At 41.9% G+C, this 22,319-nt stretch overlaps 1 protein-coding gene across 4 annotated transcripts in view; it reads right to left on the bottom strand.

Annotated features, from left to right (window-relative positions):
* Positions 1–8,327: 8,327 nt before the first annotated feature.
* Positions 8,328–22,319, bottom strand: part of TMEM273 (transmembrane protein 273) — a 33,569-nt gene continuing 19,577 nt past the window's right edge. Inside the window, exons 2-5 of one of the 4 annotated variants that reach the window (XM_036026702.1) lie at positions 21,084–21,141; positions 20,114–20,239; positions 18,901–18,931; positions 8,328–10,399 (exon numbers count right to left, since the gene is read on the bottom strand). In XM_036026702.1, the coding sequence (XP_035882595.1) occupies positions 10,366–10,399; positions 18,901–18,931; positions 20,114–20,239; positions 21,084–21,141 (249 nt within the window). In that variant the 3' untranslated portion in view covers positions 8,328–10,365. Of the gene's footprint in view, positions 10,400–18,900; positions 18,932–20,113; positions 20,240–21,083; positions 21,207–22,319 lie in introns of those variants that run through there. The other 3 variants (XM_036026699.1, XM_036026700.1, XM_036026701.1) reach the window with 3 other exon arrangements.

The raw sequence follows: 22,319 nt of genomic DNA, 5'->3' as shown, positions 1-22,319 counted from the left end.
TGGATTGTTATCAGTGCCTGCCAGTGCCCACCCCACGTCCCTTCCAGCCTGCTCTGGACACGTGCTCCAGCTCACAGCTTTTCCACCCATTGCCATCTATCAGTCCTGAGCAACAGAACTACTAAAAGAGGCAGTGTGAGCCCCAGTTTCGACATTGCTTCAAACTTGTAAAGGCAAAGGCAGTTTTACAATGCTTATTTAAGTTTGTGGTACATTTGCACAACAGAATACTACTCAATTGTAAAAAACAAGGAAATCTTACCTTGTGCAACAGCATGGATGGACCTGGAGACTGTAAGGCTAAGTGAAATAAGCCAGTTAGAGAAACACAAATACCATATGATCTCATTTATATGTGGAATCTAATTAATAAAATAAACTGATGAACAAAATAAAACCATAGGCATAGAAACATGGAAGAGGCTGAAAGGTGTCAGAAGGGAGGAAGTCTGGGAGACTGGATAAAAAATGGTGAAGGGGTTAAACAAAAAAACATATATGAGATCGGTCTGGGAGGTATCTGGCCATGTGATACAATACATAAGAGACATTTATTGAAGAAGATACAAGAAACATTGTACATGGGACAATGACTCCTCTGTCCCCTTCAAAATAAGCATCTTGGGACCTCACACAGTTCTCCTAGTCACCAGCAGCTGCCCTGTTATATTTTCCCAAATCTCATCCATGGTCTAAAATCTCTTCCCTGAAATCACAAAGGTGATTATAGTTTTGGGAAAAGCCAGAAGTCATAGGCACCAAATCTGGGCAGTAGGGGGGCTGAGTCACTTGCATGATTTGATGTTTTGCCAAAAAAATTTGCATGAGACATGATGCATGAGCAGGTGCCTTGTTGTGATGAAGCTGCCAATCACCAGTTGCCTGTAGCTGCAGCCTTCTAAATCATCCAAATAGTTTCCACGGAGGAATGTTCAAGCTTAATGCAAAATTTGATGCAAATTTGTTGCTCTACTAGCTCAGTTATTTCAAATGTGATAGCTACACAGTACACGTGCCCACTCGAGGGTTTCTACTGCCCCCACTGACTAGTATAGTGAAGTCATCATTGTTCACACATGCACATTCCAGTCCACTCTCCTTGGCTGCCAGGCTACACTGATGTTGCAAAAACAGTTCTCCTTATATTAACAATGTTTAGACTTTTTTCAGACAGACCTTGTGTGTGTGTGTGTGTGTGTGTGTGTGTGTATGACACATAGATGCAAACAAGTGTGATAGCCAAAGGGAAAGGAGAAAGGGAAGGGGAGAAATGAATGTGGACAAAGAGGGAATAAGTGAGGATAAAAAGAGACTTGAATTTGGGTGGTGAGCACACAATGAGGTATGCAGATTGTGTTTTATTGAGTTGTACACTCAAAATCTCCATGGTTTATTAACCAATGTTACCCCAATAAATTCAATAAAAATAAATACATAAAATAAAATTGTGCCCCCCAAAATGCTAAGCACATATTGTAAACTATCATTAATGTAAAGAAATGCTTCCTTCTAGGAGAAAAACCACCTCACTGATTTCATCAACAATAGCTGAAGCTTAGAAGTTACACTATATTTGAGTTTTTTCAGTTGGCCTTGGCCTAAATACAGCCTTTTGCTGCTTTCATTCATTACTTTTAGAGCACAGACACAGGCTTGCCTCTCAGAACAGGGGAGACAGTAGAGGGATTCCTGTCAGGACCCTGGTGATGTCTGAAAGCATGACCACTCCACCTGTAGGTCGCACATGTCAATTACTTCCTGGCACCACCCTGAAATTGTATGTGTTCCTTCTCTCCCTTCTCACAGTCATTTTCCTCATCTGGTGAATCATTATCATCTTCATTTTGGAAGTCAAAGGGAGGAGATGATTTTGGCCTGCCTGAGGCCAACTCATGCCCATATTGACTAACCCATCTTTCCTTAGCAACATCAAGGGTTTTACATAGCTAAACTTCCAAAAAATCTTCTTTCAACGTTATTTTCTCTATAAAAAAATCGCTCTAATGGAAAAACTCTCTCTTTGAGGGCAAGTTTCCTTCCTGCCTTCCTGCTCCCGTGCCTACTGCCCCCCTCCTTGGGGAAGTAGAGTCAGCCCCTCAGCCTGGACCTCATTGGGAGGGATGTACCCCACAGTTCAGGATTATAAACCCTTCATGTGGTCCTCTACAACTTGGATTGTTCTATCAGTGTTGTGCCACTAGTAGATGCAGAGCCACCATGGGGAGCTGACAGCATCTAGACTCCATACCTGCCATCACACCTGGAGAGTCCACCCTGATTTAAGGTCTTTCCCTATCAATTCAACCAACTAGCGAAAAGAACAGCCATCTCTAAGCCAGCTACTTCCAAGGCAGAGCAGAGAAATGAGTGCACCTTCTCCCCTCCTCCTGTTTACCCTACCTCATCTAACACCCACAAGTCTCCTCACCTGACTTAGCCCATGCCTGCATCTAATCTCACTGCACCCACCCACCACCTCAATCAGTCACTGGGATATCCTTGTCCCCTGATTTTTTTTCTTCCATGTTGCTGCCGTTTTTTTTGCACAGTGATCTTATAGTTCATTCTGTCCACTTCCCTCCCTGGGGACCCCCTCAGCCAGGGTCACTTGAGAGCACCCCATCAGGCCAGCAGAAGTAGCTCTTATTTATCTCACTACAAGGGCAGCCTGACATGGGTACCAAATCTGAGCTGCAAAATAGGACAAAGGGGACAGAGAGCAACATACCTTCATCACAATTTCAGGGGCCAGCAAACTTGCCAGGCTACACATTATACTAGAGGATAATATCATTATGCATAATACTATGACTTAGACCATTTTCACACTGGCCATGTTACATGTATGCTGCAGTTTTAGAAGTAACAATTCTAACTGCCCTAGAGAAATTTTCATGTTTGTGCCAACTGAAAATACAAAAGAATTTTCATTAAGTGTGGTTTACAGTAACAAAAAATTAGAAAATTAGAAATGACACACATTTAAAAACTGAATATACCATTGGAAATAATTTCAATCAATAAAAAATAGGAAAATGTTTAAAAGGCAAAAAGCATTGTTGAGCATGTGGGGAAAGGACACTGCTTGTGCACTGTTAGTGGGAAAGTGAATTGAGAGAGATTAATTAAAGAACATTTAAGCAGTAACTACTACAACTTTTATTTTTAATCTGCCCATGGTAATTAGCCTATTCAGTTTTCAGTTTATTTTTTTTTAATTTTTAAAAGATTTTATTTATTTATTTTTAGAGAGAGAAGAAGGGAGGGAGAAAGAGAGGGAGAGAAATATCAATGCGTGGTTGCTTCTCATGTGCCCCCTACTGGGGACCTGGCCTACAACCCAGACATGTGCCCCAACTGAGAATCAAACCTCACCCTTTGGTTCACAGGTCCACACTCAATTCATTGAGCTACACCAGCCTGGTCAACTTCTTTTTGAGTCACATACAGTCATTTAAATTTTCTTGGAAAATAATCCACTTTATCTAGATGTTCAAATTTTCTCCCATAAAAGTGTTCTGTGTTGTACTTATGCTCCTTTAACATCTTCATAACTGTATATAAATAACAATAAATGTTTATTAAACACCTATTTTCTGCCTGTTACTGTTTTAGTCTCTGGGATACAACAGTGAACAAGACAGAGAAAATCCTTGTCCCCAAGAAGCCAGCATACCTGTAGGGGTTAAATAATGACTAATAAAATGTTGCGTTGCTCTGCTTCTATTGTTTCATTTTAAGGGTCATGTGTTTTTGCTTATTGAAATATGTGGTATTATTCCATTAAATAGTGGACATTTTTGATGGCACATCATGGAGACTCTGGATTCTGTTATCTTACTCTGAAAAGTGTTGATTTTTTTTGTTCTGTGTTTTCATAGATTTTGCATTTGTTTATTTAGCGTCCATTAATCACAGAGCCAGACTAACAGCCAAAGTCATTTGTACCTCCCCTGCAATCCACCTTTTGAAGGCAAGTGAAAATGATATTATAAATTCTCCAATCAATCCTGGGTTCATAGCCCCAACCACTTCTGTTTTGCAATTGTCACACACCAAACCAATAGTTTCCCTGCTTCGAATCACCCAGGCCCAGGTATCAGACAACTAGAGATCACCCCTGTAGCCCAGAGCCTACCAACCTTATTCAAATTGGTCAACTCTAAGCTGTTTTCCCTTCCCCTGCCATGCCTCTCCTGTGGAAAACACTATAAATGCTTTGGCCTTGCTCCTGTCTCCTGATCAAACTGGTGATTCCCCTGCAGCTCTGCATGGCATAGAAGTTTATATTACTCTGTTCACACCTCTTCTTCTCTGGGGGAAATGTACCTAGTAAATTCATCTTAAATGACATGGACTTCTGTGTCAGTACAGAGTCACCTAAAATCTGAGCACAAATCATTAGTCTGTCAAGTTAAATTACCGCAAATGATCTTGGTTCTATAGAATCCTGGTTTTAGGATTTGTTGAGTGGGTCTATTTCAGTTTTTCCTCTGGTCCTAGGGCAAAACCCCCAGTCATGGTTTCAATGGAAACCAGATGTGTTTACCAAGTGTATTACTAAAGGTTCTCCAGAGAACAGAACCAATAAGCTGTGCATATGTGTATATATAAAGAGATTTATTTTATGAAATTGGGTTATGCAATTATGGAGTCTGATAAGTCCAAATCTGTCAGGTAGGCCAGCAGCCTGAAGACTAGGCAAGAGCCATTGTTGCAGTTCACATATAAAAGCTGTATGCTGGCAAATTTCCCTTTTGCTCATGGGAGATCTGTCTTGTGCTATTCAAGCCTTCAACTGATTGGAGAGGCCCACCTACATCATGGAGGACAATCTGATTTACTGAAAGTCCACTGATTTAAATGCTAATCTCATCCAAAACACACCCTCACAGAAACATCCAGAATAATGTTTGCCTACATATCCAGACACTAAGGCTCAGACTATCCTGCCCTCTTCCCTGACTAGAAACTCCTCATGTCTAGACTAAGACATCCCTCTCTTCTAGTGGTTATGATTTTTTTCTGGGCTCCAATAGTACTCTGTTCACACCTCTGAAACAACATGTGCTTACCCCGCTTGCCTGCAGTTTCCTCTGTTTAAGAATCACACCTCTTCCCTGGTCTTCCATAGGGGCCACTTTCATACTTTGTAATGGGTAACATGTATAGAGCATTTACAAGTTCTGGACACTCTTCAAACTGTACTTCATGCAATAACTCATTGAAAAATCACAGTACCGCTCTGTGGGCACTATCTCCAGTTGATAGACACGGAAACTAACACAAAGTCAAGGGAATTGTCAGAGTCATGTGCAGAGTAAGGGGCAGACAGCTGAATTAGAGTTTGTTCATCTGGGTTAAAGCCTATACTTTTAACCATGCTGAGTGAATGATTCTGTCAATAAAGGAGCACATGGCTTGTTACAGTGAGTGCAACTGCTTCTAAAAAAGCTTGGCTTGGAGGTTCAGACAATTAAATAAGTAAAGTATCCATAAGGTCTAGAAGGAAGTGGCAAGTGCCTCAGCAAGTTTTCTCTAGTTCTGTCATCCTTTATTTTCCTTCTTAGACCAGTTGTTTCCTTATAGACACCAGTCTTACTTATTCCCAACACTAATAAACCCATATCAAGGCCTGATGGGGGAGTAGGAGTTGTTAATGTAACCTGATTCAGAAGGCTGAGGGAGCCAAGAGGAAGGAGCATCATCTACCTGATCAACAGGTGGGTCCTTCTGGATGATGTGGGCAGAGTTCACACAAACTCCTTCTTTGGAATGAGTCTACTGGTGTCGAGGAGCACAGCCCTACTGCTGGCCGCATATGTCCCCCCGAACACATTTGAGTAATTTTTATACATGATTTGAAGTCCTTTTTGGTCAGTCAGTAGTTGTGTTTGACTCACGATATGTTGCCAGTATATAAGAACCACCTTCTGATTTAAATTCAGGAAAGGACAAAAAAAATTAAAACTGCCTTGTAAGGCTTCCTAATGGGTCATTATTTTTGCTAAGAAAAATAGTGGGCAACTCTGAACCACTTCTCTGGAGAACTCAGACCACTCTACCAAGGGCTCCCACCAGTCCACAGACTGAGCAAAGGTAGGATTGTCTTATCTGGGGTAGGGAGAAGAGTGGTGTCAAGTCTATACCTGCCTTAACAGGGTCCCAGCACTTTCTTAGTCTCTGCTATCTAACGCACACAGTGGTTATATGTTGCTAATCTCAGCAGCCCCTCAGTAGTTAGAAATGTCTGCTTTGTTTTATTTTAAAAAAATGTTTTCCTTTTTACTGAGACTACCAAGTTCAAACTTAGATAAGATTTTTCAGCTATCTCACTAATTTTATTTATATGAGTAAAGACTAGGTTTTATTATGATTAGATTTTATTACAAAGATTTTATTTATAAAAGTAAAGATGAGTAAAGGTTTGGTTTATTGTTTGATTATAATCAGTTTTATGTTACTCAAAAGAAATTTATCATCATTAGAAAATTATCAGGCAAATCCTGCACTGAGGGACTGCCTACAAAATCCTGACAAGGGCTCCTTAAAAACATCGAAATCATCAGAAACAAGGACAGTCTGAGAAACCACCACAGCCAAAAGTTATCTCAGAATTTACAGTGTAATGTGGTGTTCTGGGAGGGGTCCTGGCACAGAGAAGAGATATTAGGTAAAAACTAAAGAAGTCCAAATATGGTATGAATTTCAGTTGAAAATAATGTCATGATATTGGCTCATTAATTGTGACATAGAAACCGTACTAATGTGAGATGTTACTTTAGTGTGTGGATTGTGAAAACCCTTTAAACTACACTCACAACTTTCAGGAAATCTAAAACTATATTTAAAAAATATAAAGTTATATATTTCACCTGAAATTTCACTAAGAATGAAAACTTTCTTAATCTTAGGGTGTGAATTTTTGAATGGGATAAAAATTGACCCCCAAAATTGTAAGTAATAGATCATATTTGCTGAGTGGCAATTACATGCCAGTGAACCTAAGAGATTTATGGCATTACCTCATTTAATGTTGACAAAAAACCAGGGTAAGGAGAACTGTTAGCCCATCTTACAAATGAGGAAACTGAGGCACAGAAATGTAAAATAGTTTGTCCAGCTCACAAAGAAGTATGTGGCTGTAGAGCCTACATGCCCTACCATAATTTGGTACTGCTCAGAGTGGACCACAAGTGAAGAAAAAACCTAAGTCAGGTGAAATTCCAGGACTGTGAACACACAGATCTAAAATACACTAAGAAGTGAAGCTGGAATGGTCGCCTTAGTGATGTCCCTGCACTCTACCTGAGAGAAGTGCCACTTATTTGTCATCCAGTGAGAATATACATTGCAAAATCATATGCTTTGAAGAATGATTAATTTATAGGGCACATCTGTGATTATAATAAATGACCCTGGAGGAAAAGGGTCAGTTAGCAAGATGGGCCCACAGCAGAGCCTAGCCTGGCCCTTTAAGGTTCATGTCACAGGCATCAGCCCCTCTGCTGGCAGGCTTGTCTCCACTCAGCTCTGCTTCTATCTGTCTAAGCCACCCCTCTGCACATTCTGTCTCATGGGAGAGGAGCCTTACAAATCCTCCAAGTGATTCTTCCTGCTTTCTCTCGTGGGTTCTTGAGCACCTGCAGGAGCAATCTCCATTGTGTGTCTCCATATGTGTGTTTTTAACCCTTGTTCACAAGTTTGAACACTTGTAGTAATGTGGGTTCACTCTGTCTCCAAACACAGCCCATCCTTTGGCTCCTTAAAAGTTGCTACAACAGATCCAAGACAAGCTGTAGAACTTTCCCAAGACCAGAGCTCCTGGGTCCTTCACTCTCTGGGCAATGACACCAAACTCTAGGAGTGGTGATGTTGAGTTTGCCTTTGCCTCAACCCCAAGTCTATCTGTCAACAAGTCCTGCATCTCTACCTCCAAACTGCATCCCCAACCCATCCATCCTCTCCATCTTTGCTGCTGTCACTCCAACCCAAGCCTTTCTCACCTCTTGTTTGAATTGAGGTCAGGACATCAAGTAGGAATCTAGGACTATAGAGTGATATTGACATGTCATGATTGATTTGAAAATCACAACTCTGATATTTTCATCTCTATCTGCTTAACTTATTTGCCTACCTCGCAACCATTTGTAAAGTTGGATGATGAAAAGGGATGTTGTTTACTTACTTATTCTAACCCCATATATTTCTAGAATAGACTATATCATAGAACATATAAAAATTCTATGATATATAGACTCTTAACACATATAGAAGAGTATACACATATTAATTTTAATTTATATGTTATTTGTAGATATAGAAATTAATATATACTTAATTTGTTGATCTTGCCAGATAACCCTTTCCCAGCTCACCTTCTTCTCCTTCAGGTACTAAATCCTGGAATCAACAAATCTGCAGCACTGCTCCAGATTCTGGCTGGCTACTGCCATCTGCGGCCTGCTTCACCTATGTAGCGATGGTTCTTCCTCTGGTGTTTGAGTGTCATCTGCTCCTTTGCTTTGGACAAGGGGCCCTGCCCACCAAGATAGATTCTCTAGGACCTGCATGTGTTCTAGAGTTCCCAGGCACCCCCCCCCCCCAGTTATTTCAGCCCCTGCCTTCTGCCATGCTTCCAAACCACAGCTTGAAGTAGTTGAGATGACCTTCACTGAAGACATTGCACCCACAGACACAATAATTTCTTATGGCCGCTTCCAAACATGTCCAAGGAGATCTGCTCGCCAGAACCTCCATCCACAGGATCTGGTCTCATAGAGAAGGGCTGTCAAAGGGGGCATGAGAAAGCTCCCAGAAAGACTACCACAAGAGAAAGCCACTGAGCTTGAATTTGTATATAAGCCAAGGAGACCTATTGCAAAGGGTCCCCAGCCCCTTTTGGCTCTTAGGCATATCAGCCTTTATAACTTGAGGAGATAGCACTTGTCTTCAGTGTAATTCTCTGTGTTCTTCGAACAGGAGAACTTGTGTGGTGATCAAACAAAAGCATAGCCCAGAAGTGGTGCTGGGAAAATATGTCATGATGTAGTGTGGGGGAGAGGACCCTATGGTTCTGTTGTGTCTATAGAAAATAAAATGATTACTGAAAATCCAGAAGCATTACCTTCAGTTCACAAGAGTTTCTGCCACTCACAAACCAGATGTCTTAATTAAAATGCTGCTAACAGAAGCAAATCAATTAACAGATAGCTTACATGATGGTTTATTTTATCTTACACACAGAAAATTACTTATGAGTATTGCATTACTGCTTTAGGTTATCAGTTAACAAAGGCTGCTAATGAACTACATTGTTATCAAGTCAGATGAAAGATGCCCTGGGAATCCAGGCAAATTATTGTAACACAGCACTTTCTTTTGAAATATAGCTCATCTTTGATCACACATGAGGAGAGTAATCAAATCCAAGGAGAACTACTCCATATAACCACCTGGATTTCTGTTGACTAGAGAGGCAAACAGTACTCTAAATGCAGCCCCAGAAACACAAGGTTGATATTACAGGGCAGAGAAATGTTAACAGGGGTGTGTCACAGAGTCTTATGTTTATGAGAATAACAAAAATATGTGGATTTCTTAAGCCTCTCCATGACAAGGTAGGTACATTGTAATAATAACCAAAAAATAATTCTATAAGTATAACAATATCTATTTATATTTGTATAGCTTTCTACAAGGCACAGCATCTGCTTTCCCATTTAGTCTTTTGTTGGTCCCATCATTTTAGGAGCTGCGGAGCTCCAGTCTCAGTCCATGGCCACCTCCTTCTCTCACTCTAATCCAGCGTGCCATTTCTTCTATGGAAGATCAGTGTTTCATATATAGGAATAGAGACTGCCCCATGGTCTTCATGTATCAAGACACCTGAATGTTCATGGGCGGATTCTTCTGGCAGCTAAGAAGGTAAAGCCATGAGTTCTGGAAAATGCTACTTACCTGTTGTAAGATGGTGGTGCTAAAGAGGCTGTGTCCTGAGTTGGGTTCTCATTCCACAAGCTTTGCTGTGGTGGAAGCAATGCCATCACAGAAGCATGACAGCTCTGACATGGGGACCAGGATAGGCAGTGTGAATTCAGTGGCTTCCATCCTTTCTAACTACTGGATAAAGTGCTCATGCCTCCCTCTATGTAGCAAGCTTCTTGCAGGAGACAAGTGATATTTTCCTTCAGGACAGAGGCACCATAGATTCTGTTCAAATAACATATTTGCCCTGGATATTGAATGCCATGTGAAGATCCATCACCAGTTTTGGACATTCAAATTCAAGACATCTCCAAAACTGCAGTGGGTAGTTGTCTAGACTGCAAACCTCTCCTGAGTGGCTGCTCACTTAGAGTTCAATCACTTGTGCATCTCTGGAAAGGAAGAGAACCATCTAGGAGACTTATTGACAGAGTGACTATGCTCTGATCATGGCACACAATTAAGCAGGTGTGAAAAAGTTTACCAGCAAACGTTAGCAAAGTGGGACATTTCCTCATGCAACATAGAAAAGGACCTGAAGACCAGTGGCTTCTAGGTAAAGAGGAGTTTTTTAGGTAGAGCTCAAGCTGAAGGTTGTTATCTGCCTGACAAAGAAACACAACAACACCTCATGCACTTAGATAACAAAAAAAAGAAGTCACTCCCCAAGGTTAACAGGCACACCTAAGAGAAAGGTGCCACTTCGTATACTTGAAGAGTTTTCACAGACCTGGGCAGATGCTAAGAGGAACTAAGTAGACAGACCTGTGGGAATGTAACTGGAAACTGATACCTTCAAGTTTGAACTACACACTGTTACAGACAGTGAGACTTTGCTGTACTTAGTTTGCCAGCTTTGACAGGAAGGATGGAAGCATAGGTATGTATTAAAAACCAGGAATAGAGAAGAAAGATGAGGTTAACAAACCAGATCTCAATACAGAAGAGCCTGGGCTGAAAGTAGGGCAGAAACCCTGCTGTGGGCCCTCCTGGCTAAGGGCCTCACCAACACATGCATGTTGAGACTGAAATCACACCAACACTTTACTGCGGTTTCACATAAACATTATGTATAGTTATAACAGAATGACATATGTATGCCTACATTGCATACCTGTTTATGCCATTCCATTGTGTGTATTCAGTCTTAACATCTTGATGTTTAATAACATCTCCCCATGGGAGAAGATGCAGCACTAGCAGAAATAGGGCAGAGTGAAGCATCAATGGACAAGCCAAGTCAATGGCCATAAAAGGGACAGTACATATTTTTCTACCCATGTGTGGAAGACCAAGGGCACAGGTCCGGGTTGGGGTTACAGAGCTTAATGGCAGCAGAGCCAACATGGAAAATAAGCAAGTTGGAAATACACAAGAACAGTAAGAAAGAGAAGTGAAGAAAGGGATTCCAAGAGAGGGCCTAAGTGCTGTCAGGTGTTTGTGCTTCTTTTTGAAAGTGTGATGGGGCCAGAAGATCAAATTTAAGTTGGTCTAGAGCACAGATGGCAAACATAAGGCTTGCAGGCCGAAACCAGCCCTCCACCTTGTTTTATCAAGCCTGGCACCTTGTTTCTATCCAGCAGCAGTGACAAACATCTTGTCCCTAGTTAAGGAGTACTTACATTTATACAGTCCTAAAATTACATTTGGCCCTTTGAAGGCAACCACGAGGCTGATATGGCCCCAGTGAAAATGAGTTTGATACTCCTGGAGAGGTCCAGGCTCAATAGAAAGTTTACTCTTCCTATTGCCTTTAACAAATCCTGAGTTCAAAGAGCCCCTTCAAAGGTGAATTAGGCTGCAGACCTAAACAGGGTATCAAGAGAAAGGGTCTTAGGCTTCCAGCCAAGATGGAGGAGTAGGTAGATACACTGTGCCTCCTCGCACAACGGAAAAGGACAACAACAATTTAGAAACAAAGTAGCAACCAGAACTGACAGAAAATTGAACTGTATGGAAGTCAGACAACCAAGGAGTTAAAATAGACACATTCATCCAGACTGGTAGGAAGGGTAGAATCTGGCAGTTGGGCGGAGAGCGGTCAAGGCACAAAAAGTGGTGGCACCAGACGTGAGGGTTGGCAATGGGCAGACCCAGCAAGGCGGCAATTGTGAAGTGAGGCACTGTGCACAAAGCGGCTGGCTGACCAGGTGATCCCACATTCATGTGCAGATAAACCAGGCAAAATTGGGGAGCAAGACAGACCGCGAACCCCAGGGTCCCAGTGCTGTGAAATAGAGCCTTGGGGCACTGATGGAAAACACCTGTGGGAGTTGAGGCACAGGGAGAGACTCCCAGCCTCACAGGAGAGTTCGTTGGAGAGACCCACAGGGTCATAGAGTGTGCACAAGCCCACCCACATGGGAATTAGCACCAGAAAGGCCCAGTTTGCTTGGGGGAAGCAGCAGAAGGGACTGAAATCTGACAGAGAACAGAGCAAGTGCCATTGTTCCCTCTTAGACCCCACCCCCACATACAGCGTCACAACCCAGTGACTGTGTTGCCCCACCCTGGTGAACACCTAAGGCTCTGTCCCTCAAACATAACAGGTGAGACAAGACAAAAAAATTGGCTCAAATGGAAGAACAGATCAAAGCTCCACAGCAAATAGAACCAAGCAACCAAGAGATAGCCAACCTATCAGATGCACAGTTCAAAGCACTGGTGATCAGGATGCTCATAGAGTTGGTTGAATTTGGTCACAAATTAGATGAAAAAAACGAAGGCTATATTAAGTGAAATGAAGGAAAATGCACAGGGAACCAACAGTGATGGAAAGAAAACTAGAACTCAAATCAATGGAGTGGACCAGAAGGAAGAAAGAAACAATCAAACAGAAAAGAATGAAGAAACAAGAATTCAAAAAAATGAAGACAGGCTTAGGAACCTCCAGGACATCTTTAAACATTCCAACATCTGAGTTATAGGGGTACCAGAAAGGGAAGAGTAAGAGCAACAAGAGGGAAAGTTATTTGAACAAATAATAAAGGAGAACATCCCCAATTTGGCAAAGGAAATAGACTTCCAGGAAGTCCAGGAGGCTTAGAGAATCCCAAAGAAGTTGGACCCAAGGAGGAACACACCAAGGCACATCATAATTACATTACCCAAGATTAAAATGACGGAGAGGCCCTGGCTGGCGTAGCTCAGTGGATTGAGCGCGGGCTGGGAACTAAAGTGTCCCAGGTTCGATTCCCAGTCGGGGCACATGCCTGGATTGCAGGCCAGAACCCCCAGCAACCACACATTGATGTTTCTCCCTCTCTCTCTATCTCCCTCCCCTCTCTCTCTCTCTCTCTCTCTCCCCCCCTCCCCCTCCCTCCCCTCTCTAAAAATAAATAAAAAAAAATGACGGAGAGAATCCTAGAATTGGCAAGAGATAAAGAGACAGTAACCTACAAAGGAGTTCCCATTAGACTGTCAGCTGATTTCTCGAAAGAGACCTTGCAGGCAAGAAGGGGCTGGAAAGTATTCCAAGTCATGAAAGGCAAGGACCTACATCCCAGATATCTCTATCTAACAAAGTTTTCATTTAGAATGGAAGGGTAGATAAGGCGCTTCTCAGATAAGGTCAAGTTAAAGGAGTTCATCATCACTAAGCCCTTATTTTACAAAATGTTAAAGAGACTTATCTAAGAAAAAGAAGATGAAGAACATGTATATAAAATTACAGCAAACACACAATTATTAACAACCACACCTAAAACAAAAATGAAAACAAACTAAGCAAACAACTAGAACAGGAACAGAACCACAGAAATGGAGATCACATGGAGGGTTAGCAACAGGGGAGTGGGAGGGGGAGAGAGGAGGAAAAGGTACAGAGAATAAGTAGCATAGACGGTAGGTAGAAACTAGACAGGGAGAGGGCAAGAATAGTAATAGTATCGGAAATGTAGAAGCTAAAGAACTTATGACACAGGGGCATGAACTAAAGGGGCCAAATGTGGGTGGGAGAGGGTGTGCAGGGTGGAGGGGAATGAAGGGGGGAGTTGGGACAACTGTAATAGCATAATCAATGAAATATATTTTAAAAATTTAAATGGTAAAAAAAAGAAAGAAAGGGTCTTTTAGAGACCGTAAGATTATGGTAGCTACCTAAACCCAAATCTACCACATCCTACAAAAAATTATATAGACCAACAAGGAAAGAAAGAAAAACAAAACAAAACAAAACAGAACTAATAATAAAGATGCCGGCCTATACTTCTTGGTTTGCTTAGCAGAGTCCCAGAGTATGTCTGCTGAGGATAAGTTAATGCATTCTAATGTTGAAAAGTCTTTTGACCAACTCCAGCACATGTTTCTGATTTTTAAAATTCAATAAAATAAGAATTGATGGATAATTTCTCAATGTGATAAAATACACATACTTCAGTCCTAAAGCCATCTTCTTACCTAATGCAAAGCACTAGTGTATTTCCCACCAAGATCAGGTGCAAAACAAGTCTACACACTGTTTCTGCTATTTTTAGCATTGGTGGTCTTAGCTGATACAATCAGGAAAAAACAATTACAGGCATAAAAATTGGAAAGAAGATCCACAGTTTGGCAGATGACATGATACCATAAAATTTAGAACATTATAAAGGTGGCAAATAAAGGATCGGGAAGAAGACTAACACTAACAATAAGAGCATTTAATAAGGCAGCTGCTATAATGTTAACATACAAAAAAAATCCATAAGCAATCAATGACCAAGTAGAAGACAAACTAGGAAACTCCATTTACAAGGCAACAAAAATCATAAAATATTTAGAAATAAACTTAACAAGAAATGTGAAAAACCCATGAGCATAAAATCTGAAAATTCCCCTGAGACACACAAAAACAGACTTGTAAAAAATAAATCTCTTTTCTGTGAATGACTACTTAATATTGCGAAGAAATCAATTGTCTTCCATTGAGTAGATGGATATAAAGCAATTCCCCCAAATACCAACATGTCTGTATTCCTAGATAGATTCTGAAATTAATTCTAAAGCTCATCTGGAAAAACAAATATGTAAGAACAGCTAGGACAGAAGAGCCAGAGTGTACCCCTAAAGAGGAAACACAGTGCTTGAGAATAGCCCAGGCAGACAGTTGAGTGTGCCACAAAGCTTCCACAGAGCACCTACTAACACCTGAATAATCTCAGGTACCACTGGAAAGCAATTTAAGTCTAGAAACTATCCAAGGACATATGGAAGTTTAGAACATGATAAGAGTGGCAAATAAAACACTAGGGAAAAGAGAGAGTATTAAAGATGATATCGAAATAACTGGATCACCATTTGGAAAAAAGATACAATTAAATCTCCACCTTATACCACACTCTACAATAAATTACAAATGGTCAAATTTAAAAAAAAAAACACAGAAGAGCTGAGAAAAATTATATTTATGTACATATATACATATAAAAACATTTCTTTAATTTTACAAAATATATATATGTAAAATCTTTAATTAAATATATGTGTAAAATGAACACAGAAAAGATAAAGCAGAAACTGTTGAAATGAGTTAGCTCAAACCATGGTGAAGTCAAGAAGACTTCTATGAGTTTATATATTTACATATTTTATCTTTGAACTATACATGTTTGACATAATCAAAAAGTAAAATTAAACTAAATAATATGAAAGAAAACATGAAAATAGGAGACAGGCTGAAACAAATGTTTCTAATTATATCAAATTAATAGCATAACCACACAGAGAAAATAATTCAATTTGAAAACAATACACACAAAGAAGGCTAAATTCTAAGAACAAAAAGAACTGTAAAGAAATATTCAAGTTACTAAGTAAGTTTGTGGTTGTAATTCTGGAAATATTATGTATGTATAATAAGATACCACAAATGAATAAAAATTTTCATGTGACTAAGAAACAGGGTTTTCACCTTGGAGTAGGCCAGATAAAAATATGGAATAAGAAAACTTAAGAACACTAAGGTATTAAGTGTGTGATTTTAATATACATTTCCTGTCTGTCTCTAGAGGTGTGTAGAAGCAATAAGGCCTCAGTAGTTATTGCACACATCATGCCCACTCTTGGTTTCTAAAAAGTATTTCACATCAAGAAAAGAAAGCAGGGAGGGATGGAGGAAGTGAGGGAGGAAAGAAAACAAGGACCCTAGGGAAATGGGTGATCCCAGGTCTGAGCAGGAATAGTACAAAGTGAACTTGGGGGACTGTGTTGTGCTGAAGTCTAGGAAATGCTCAACGAGTAATAAGGTCCTGTCAAAGCCACCAAAGAGTGACTTGAACTGGGAAAACTTGAGATAATTAGAACATAAAAAAAACATAATGGTGATGAATTAAAATGCATTGAAATTCATAGGAATAATATTTAACAAGTAAAAGAAAGAAAACTGGGGGAAAGAAAAAGTCTTTTCTCTAGAAGAATGTCAGCTAGTAAATGTAGAAGGAATGCTGGAATTAGGAACTCAGTATTTTGTAATTCCAAATGCAATAACTGATTCGAACATAAATCATAAAGGGATATTAAATCATTGGGTGAAGAATTACTGGGGTCCAGAATGTTCACATGGTCTCAGAGTACTACTCCTCAGATTAATTACTGGTTACAAAGAGGAAATTTTATCTCAACAATGCAGAGATGTAGCAGTCGCTTTCTTGACCAAGTGATTAAACACAGAGTCCCCAAAAGTGAGAGAGCCTGACACCACGTGCCTCCTGATGCAATGCAAGGAAAAAAGAAACACCTTGACAAAATTCTCCATCTGAATTTACTCAGGAGGACACAATCAGACAAATCAAAAAATGGGACATAATACAAGACAACAGATTTAGTTACTTCAGAAGTGACAATGTCATAGGGCAGCAATTTTCAACTGGTGTGCCATGGGAATTTTTAAGATATGCAATACCTGAACTTCTGGCCAAGATGGAGGCATAGATAGATACACTGTGCCTCCTTGCACAATGAAAAGAAGGGCAACAACAAATTTTAAAACAAAAAACAACCAGAATGGACAGAAAATCGAACTGTATGAAAGACAACCAAGCTGTTAAGGAAGAAACATTCATCCAAACTGGTAGGAAGGGCAGAGACAGCAGCAGGGCAGGAAGAACTCATGGCAAGAAGGCAGCTGGAGTCCAGGGTTGGCAAAGTGAAAGCTGGGAGAACATGAGGTCCCACATTTGCATGCAGATAAACTGGGAAGAACAACTGGGGAGTGAGACAGACCATGCAAAGCAGGGATCCAGCATAAAGAAATAAAGCCTCAAAACCTCTGATTGAAAAAAACTCTGGGGGTTGAGGTAGCAGGAGAAACTCCCAGCCTCACAGGAGAGTTCATTAGAGAGACCCACAGAGTCCTAGAATGTGCACAAAACCACCCATCTGGGAATCAGCACCAGAAGGGCACAATTTGCTTGTGAGTAGTGGAGGAAGTGACTGAAAGTCAGATGAGAGCTGAGCAAGTGGCACTGTTCCCTTTCTGACCCCTTCCCCACATATAGCACCACAATGCAACAACGTCGGTAGCCCCAGCCTGGCAAATACCTAAAGCTCAGCCCCTTACTATGTAACAGGAGCACTGAGACCAAAAAAGAAAAAAAGAAAAGAAAAAAAAAGGCCCAAATGAAAGAACAGATCAAAGCTCCAGAAAAAAATACAACTCAGCAACAAAGAGATAGCCAACTTGTCAGATGCACAGATCAAAATGCTGGTAACTGGGATGTTCACAGAATTGCTTGAGTATGGTTGCAAAATAGAGGAAAAAGTAAAGGTTATGAAAAATGAAATAAAGAAAACGTACAGGGAATTAACAGTGATGGGAAGGAAACCAGGACTCATCAACAGTTTGGGCCAGAAACACTCCATCTAGTGTTAGTTTCGGAAACTTGAATTGTGCCTCTCTTGTCTTCAAAACTCCTTGCTTTTTAGAGGAGTTCTGATAGGACCCATGCCAAGAGCAGTTCCCTATGCCTGGTGATGGAATATATCCTGGGGGAAGTTCCAGCCAGCCAATAAGACCCAGTTATCCACTTCTCCCCATCCTTCATTTCTTCCTTCCCTTCCTTCACTTACTTGCCTTCCTGCTGCTCCCTTTTCCTGTACCTCACTTTCACAGTGTTTATTGTTTGAATGACAACAGTAGCCACCTCACCTGAATTATGGAAATGGCCTCCTATGTCTCTGGTGTGTTAGAATAATCCAGAATTTAGACACACACAAAACTGAAAAGCTTCTGATATGATCATACATAGCAACATAAAACCATAGCAACTACTCATTTGTGGTATACTGTGCACAGCAGCATCTTCACAAACACAAACATACGTGTGCCAGTCATTCATTATACATCATCACAGTTTCTTCCAGTCCCTCATCCTGCTAGTATGCTGCATGCTCAGACACACACACCAGAATTAAGAATTGGTTTTTGTGAAATGTTACATTTTTGAGAATTCCAATACTAAGATATCCCTGAAACAGAGTCTGCAACAAGCTCGGGAGACTTCCAGGGCACCAGAATTTCCAAAACCAAGTACCTTAACTCAGAGAGTATCTTCAGTGTGTGTGGGTAGTTTGGCTGGCATGGGTGAGGGAAATATTGCTCACCCATGGGTGATGGTAAGAGCACTGTGCTAGAATCTCCATCTGAGCACTCTATCATCCTGACACAGGTCCAGAAATGCCACATAGTTTGTAGCCACATGGCCAGGATACACAGAGGCAAGCCCAAGCCCTTTTGGCTACTATACCCTATGCTGCATTCCCTCCTCTCATGACACCTGCCCACTGGCCCAAAGGAGCAGAGAGTGGGCAGAGGGAGCCATGGGGTGTACTCTAGTCCCCTAGAAAGCATTTCAGAGTGGATAAAAGGCTAGGATGACAGGAGAGGAGCAGAATATATAAAACAGGAGGGAAAAGGTACTACAGCAGTGACCTTACCTTGGGGCTGTCTTCTTTAGTGCAATGGTATCTAAACATAGAAAGCAGGGCATTAGGAAGGAGGCAGTAATCAATGTGCAGTTCACTCTGTGTCAGGGAAGGGGGAGGGTGTCAGAGCCGACTGGACTTAGGCAGGGCTGAGAGGTTCCCTGGGTTGGAGCCACTGGAGGTATTGGTCTTGAGCTGAGTACCCTGCCCCCATCTTTGTCACTGCCTGCATTTCTCTATTCAGATCCTGTAGATGAGAACTATTAGTTTAGTATGCAGGTGAGACTGAGCCTTCCCTGGAACACCCTTTCCTGTTTCATTCCTTGCCTCTTCTCCATGTGCAGCTCCTACTAACTTCTGTCCTCAGATCTGACATGTGCCTTGCTATGTGATGAAGTGGCTGTTTGCTTTCTCCTTCCTTGTTCATAGGGATATAAAATCAATGGTAAACAAACTCTTATGGCTAATTAAGTCCCTCATGCACTTGGACATGTGAGCATCTCAGGAAGCCCCCAGAGTGCTACTGCTCCCCCTCTCCCTGGCTCAGATGCCACCTCCCATGTCTTCTGTATCTCTTCACAGATAATCATCAAATCTTCCTGAGATGCGGTAAGGTGTCCTCCTCATCCTCAGGAAAATCTCATGGAAAACAGCATCATCATTCCAAAATGCCTTATCTGGGGGTCATTTTTTCAGGTCCCACCTTGAGAAAAGGGGATGTGAATCATGGTTTCTTTTTGCTATCAAAACTCAAACTAACAGCTCAGCACCTGCCTGAGATGTGCCACCTACAGGTATCATGGGACACTGAGAACCCTGTGGGGTTCATGAAAGCCCAACTCTCCTTGGATTAATAAGACTTCCCCAATTTATTAAAAAATGTCATTTGGCCCACATGATCTGCACTGGCAGCACCTTCCACCCCTCACCCATGCTAGAACCAGCCTCATTACCTCCAGGGATCAGTTTTATCTTTTCCACTGTTCTCCAGGAAATGTGATTCTTACGAAGATCAGAAACAACTAAATAGAAAAGCACAGAGGTGGAAAGACAGAGACATAGGGTGTGGGGTGGGGGTGGCTACTGTATTACTTTTTGGTCCATGATTTTCTATTCTTTCCTACCAAGTGTTCTAGAGTTGCTCTCAGTGCCTTGTGCTGGGTGGCTGTAGGGAACACACCCTTGTCAGAGAGAAAGCCTCAGTTGAGTGTCACTGTTTGCTTACCATTGAATCTCAGGTCTGAGGAATCAATATCAAACAAGTGCTTTTTGATCATGTAGATCTTCAGGGCCAGGAAGCCAGCTAATATGGCAACACCCAGAGCTGCCCCGATGATGGCGTATTTGATATCTGAAGTGCAAAGAGGAATTGAACAATGGTTTCAGTGGATTGCTACACTGAAAAGGTCTTCTAGGTTCCCTTTACATACTGGATGAAGTCCAAAGTCATGCATATGGACTTTAAAATTCTACCCTTCGACCCTTGAGGCCAACATAATTTTCTGCTCTCTTGAGGGCACATTCTTACCCCCACTCCTTTACCCACATCCCATCCCCTCTTCCTGGAACTCTACCCTTCAGCTGTGGAACTCACTTCCAAGTAACTAATCATTCATTTCTCTTGCCTCCTATACTCCTTTTTCACTTACACTTTCATTAATTCTTTTATCAAGTATGTGTTAATTGTCTGCTGTGTGATGAGCGCTGATGGCAAAGGAATGAAATCTGCTCCATCTTGGCGAACCTGCAGTCAGGTGGGGAATACAAGTCTCACTCCAATGCCAGGGTTGGGCTGGCTGACATGGGTTTGGCAGCTTTCTGGGAGGAGGTGACAAAGCAGACTTCACCTTGCCAGTCTAGGAGAACCCTGAGGTAAAGAGGAGCCGGGACTATGCAGGCAAAGAGAGAGAAAGTGGGTAAGGGCACAGAGCATGGCAGAAGCTGCTGTCTGGGGATCAAGGCCACAGTACAGGGCACTCTAGATGCTGCAGCTGCTCATCTCACAGAGTGTAAACAAACGTGGCCCTGATGATTCACATTCTCTTTGAGGACAGTCTCCTGAGCAGGACAGTATCCCTGGGATAAAGGGCAGGCCTGGAGGTGAGTGCTGCCCTTCCTTATTCTGTGATGACTAGCCTTTTAGAGTGCCTCCTTCTTGCCCCTCACCTCCCACGCAGAATCAGCTGGGCACTGACCTACCAGTTTCAGCCTCAGCTGACTTGCCCGTTGCCAACACTTGAGCTCCTCCAACATCTGCAAAGAAAGAAGACCCAGAGTCTGGTTAAAACAGAACTGCTGGCCAAGGCTGGGTCCCCAACAGCCCCTCACATACTGGGAAAGCTCTGCCACACATGCCCCTCCTGCTTGGCCATCACCCTTAGGAGCACAGAGGTGGGCCCCTGGTTGTCACAGAGTGTTGTGGAGCCTTGCTGAAATTTTGGAGCTCTCTTCAAAACCCAGACCAGGAGAGAAGGCTCCGTTGAGTTCAGTAAAGCCAGCTCTTTGACATAGTTTCTCAAACCCACACTCTGACCTTGCCTGCTTCTCCAGCCTCCTCCTCCTCCATCACTCCCACAAACCCTCATTCTGGTCAGAGTGAACTGCTTCCAATTTCTTGCACAGGCCAGGCATCTGCTGCCCTTGGGCCCTCTTCCCAAACCCATCTTCTCCCTTCTGCTGCATCTCATCTTGGTTCCATGTCACTTTCTCCCACACCTGGCTAAGCTACCCTGAATGCTCCACAGCAACAGTATTCACCCATCACAGCTGATCACATCATTTATTGAACAACTTATGGAGCACAGCTATGTGCCACATGCCCTCCTAAGATCTCCTCATCTATTAACCCACTGACTGCATCTTCTAGCTCGTCTTCCATTGGGCTGTACATTGCCCTAGGGGATGTTCCACCTGCAGCATTTGACATGGTGCCTGGCACATAGAAGGTATGATACACATTTGCTGAATGAATGAATGAATGAATGAATGAATTAAACAGAGCATGTTGAAGGGGTATCTCACTCTTCTAGTCAAGGCTTGAACACCTAAGACAGGGGATATGTCTTGCACGTGGGGCTGAGGTCCCTGCAGACAGACCCTAGGAGAGTTAAGGCAGATCTGCCAGCTTGGAGAAGAAGACACATATTAATTGGCAACTTACTTTGAGGCAGGTATTGGTACAGCACTTACATTAATACATTTAATACTTATGGCAACAATTCTGTAAGATGGACACTATTATCATTGCCACTTGATGGATGAGGAACAAGAGACACTGAAAACATGATGATGTACTCAAGGGCTAGAAGTGGAAAGTCTCAGGGGCTGGGTCTGAACTCCAGGGAGACCCTTCAAACCCAAGTTTTAGGGAGATAAGATAATCATGCCAGAACATTAAGGTCAAGGGCTGGAGGAGCTTAGACAGGAGGTGA

This window comes from Phyllostomus discolor, chromosome 5 (assembly GCF_004126475.2).
Source record: "Phyllostomus discolor isolate MPI-MPIP mPhyDis1 chromosome 5, mPhyDis1.pri.v3, whole genome shotgun sequence".
NCBI classification, from domain to species: Eukaryota; Metazoa; Chordata; class Mammalia; order Chiroptera; family Phyllostomidae; genus Phyllostomus; species Phyllostomus discolor.
The sequence above is the reverse complement of the archived record's forward strand: the minus strand, read 5'-3'. Positions and strand labels throughout refer to the sequence as shown.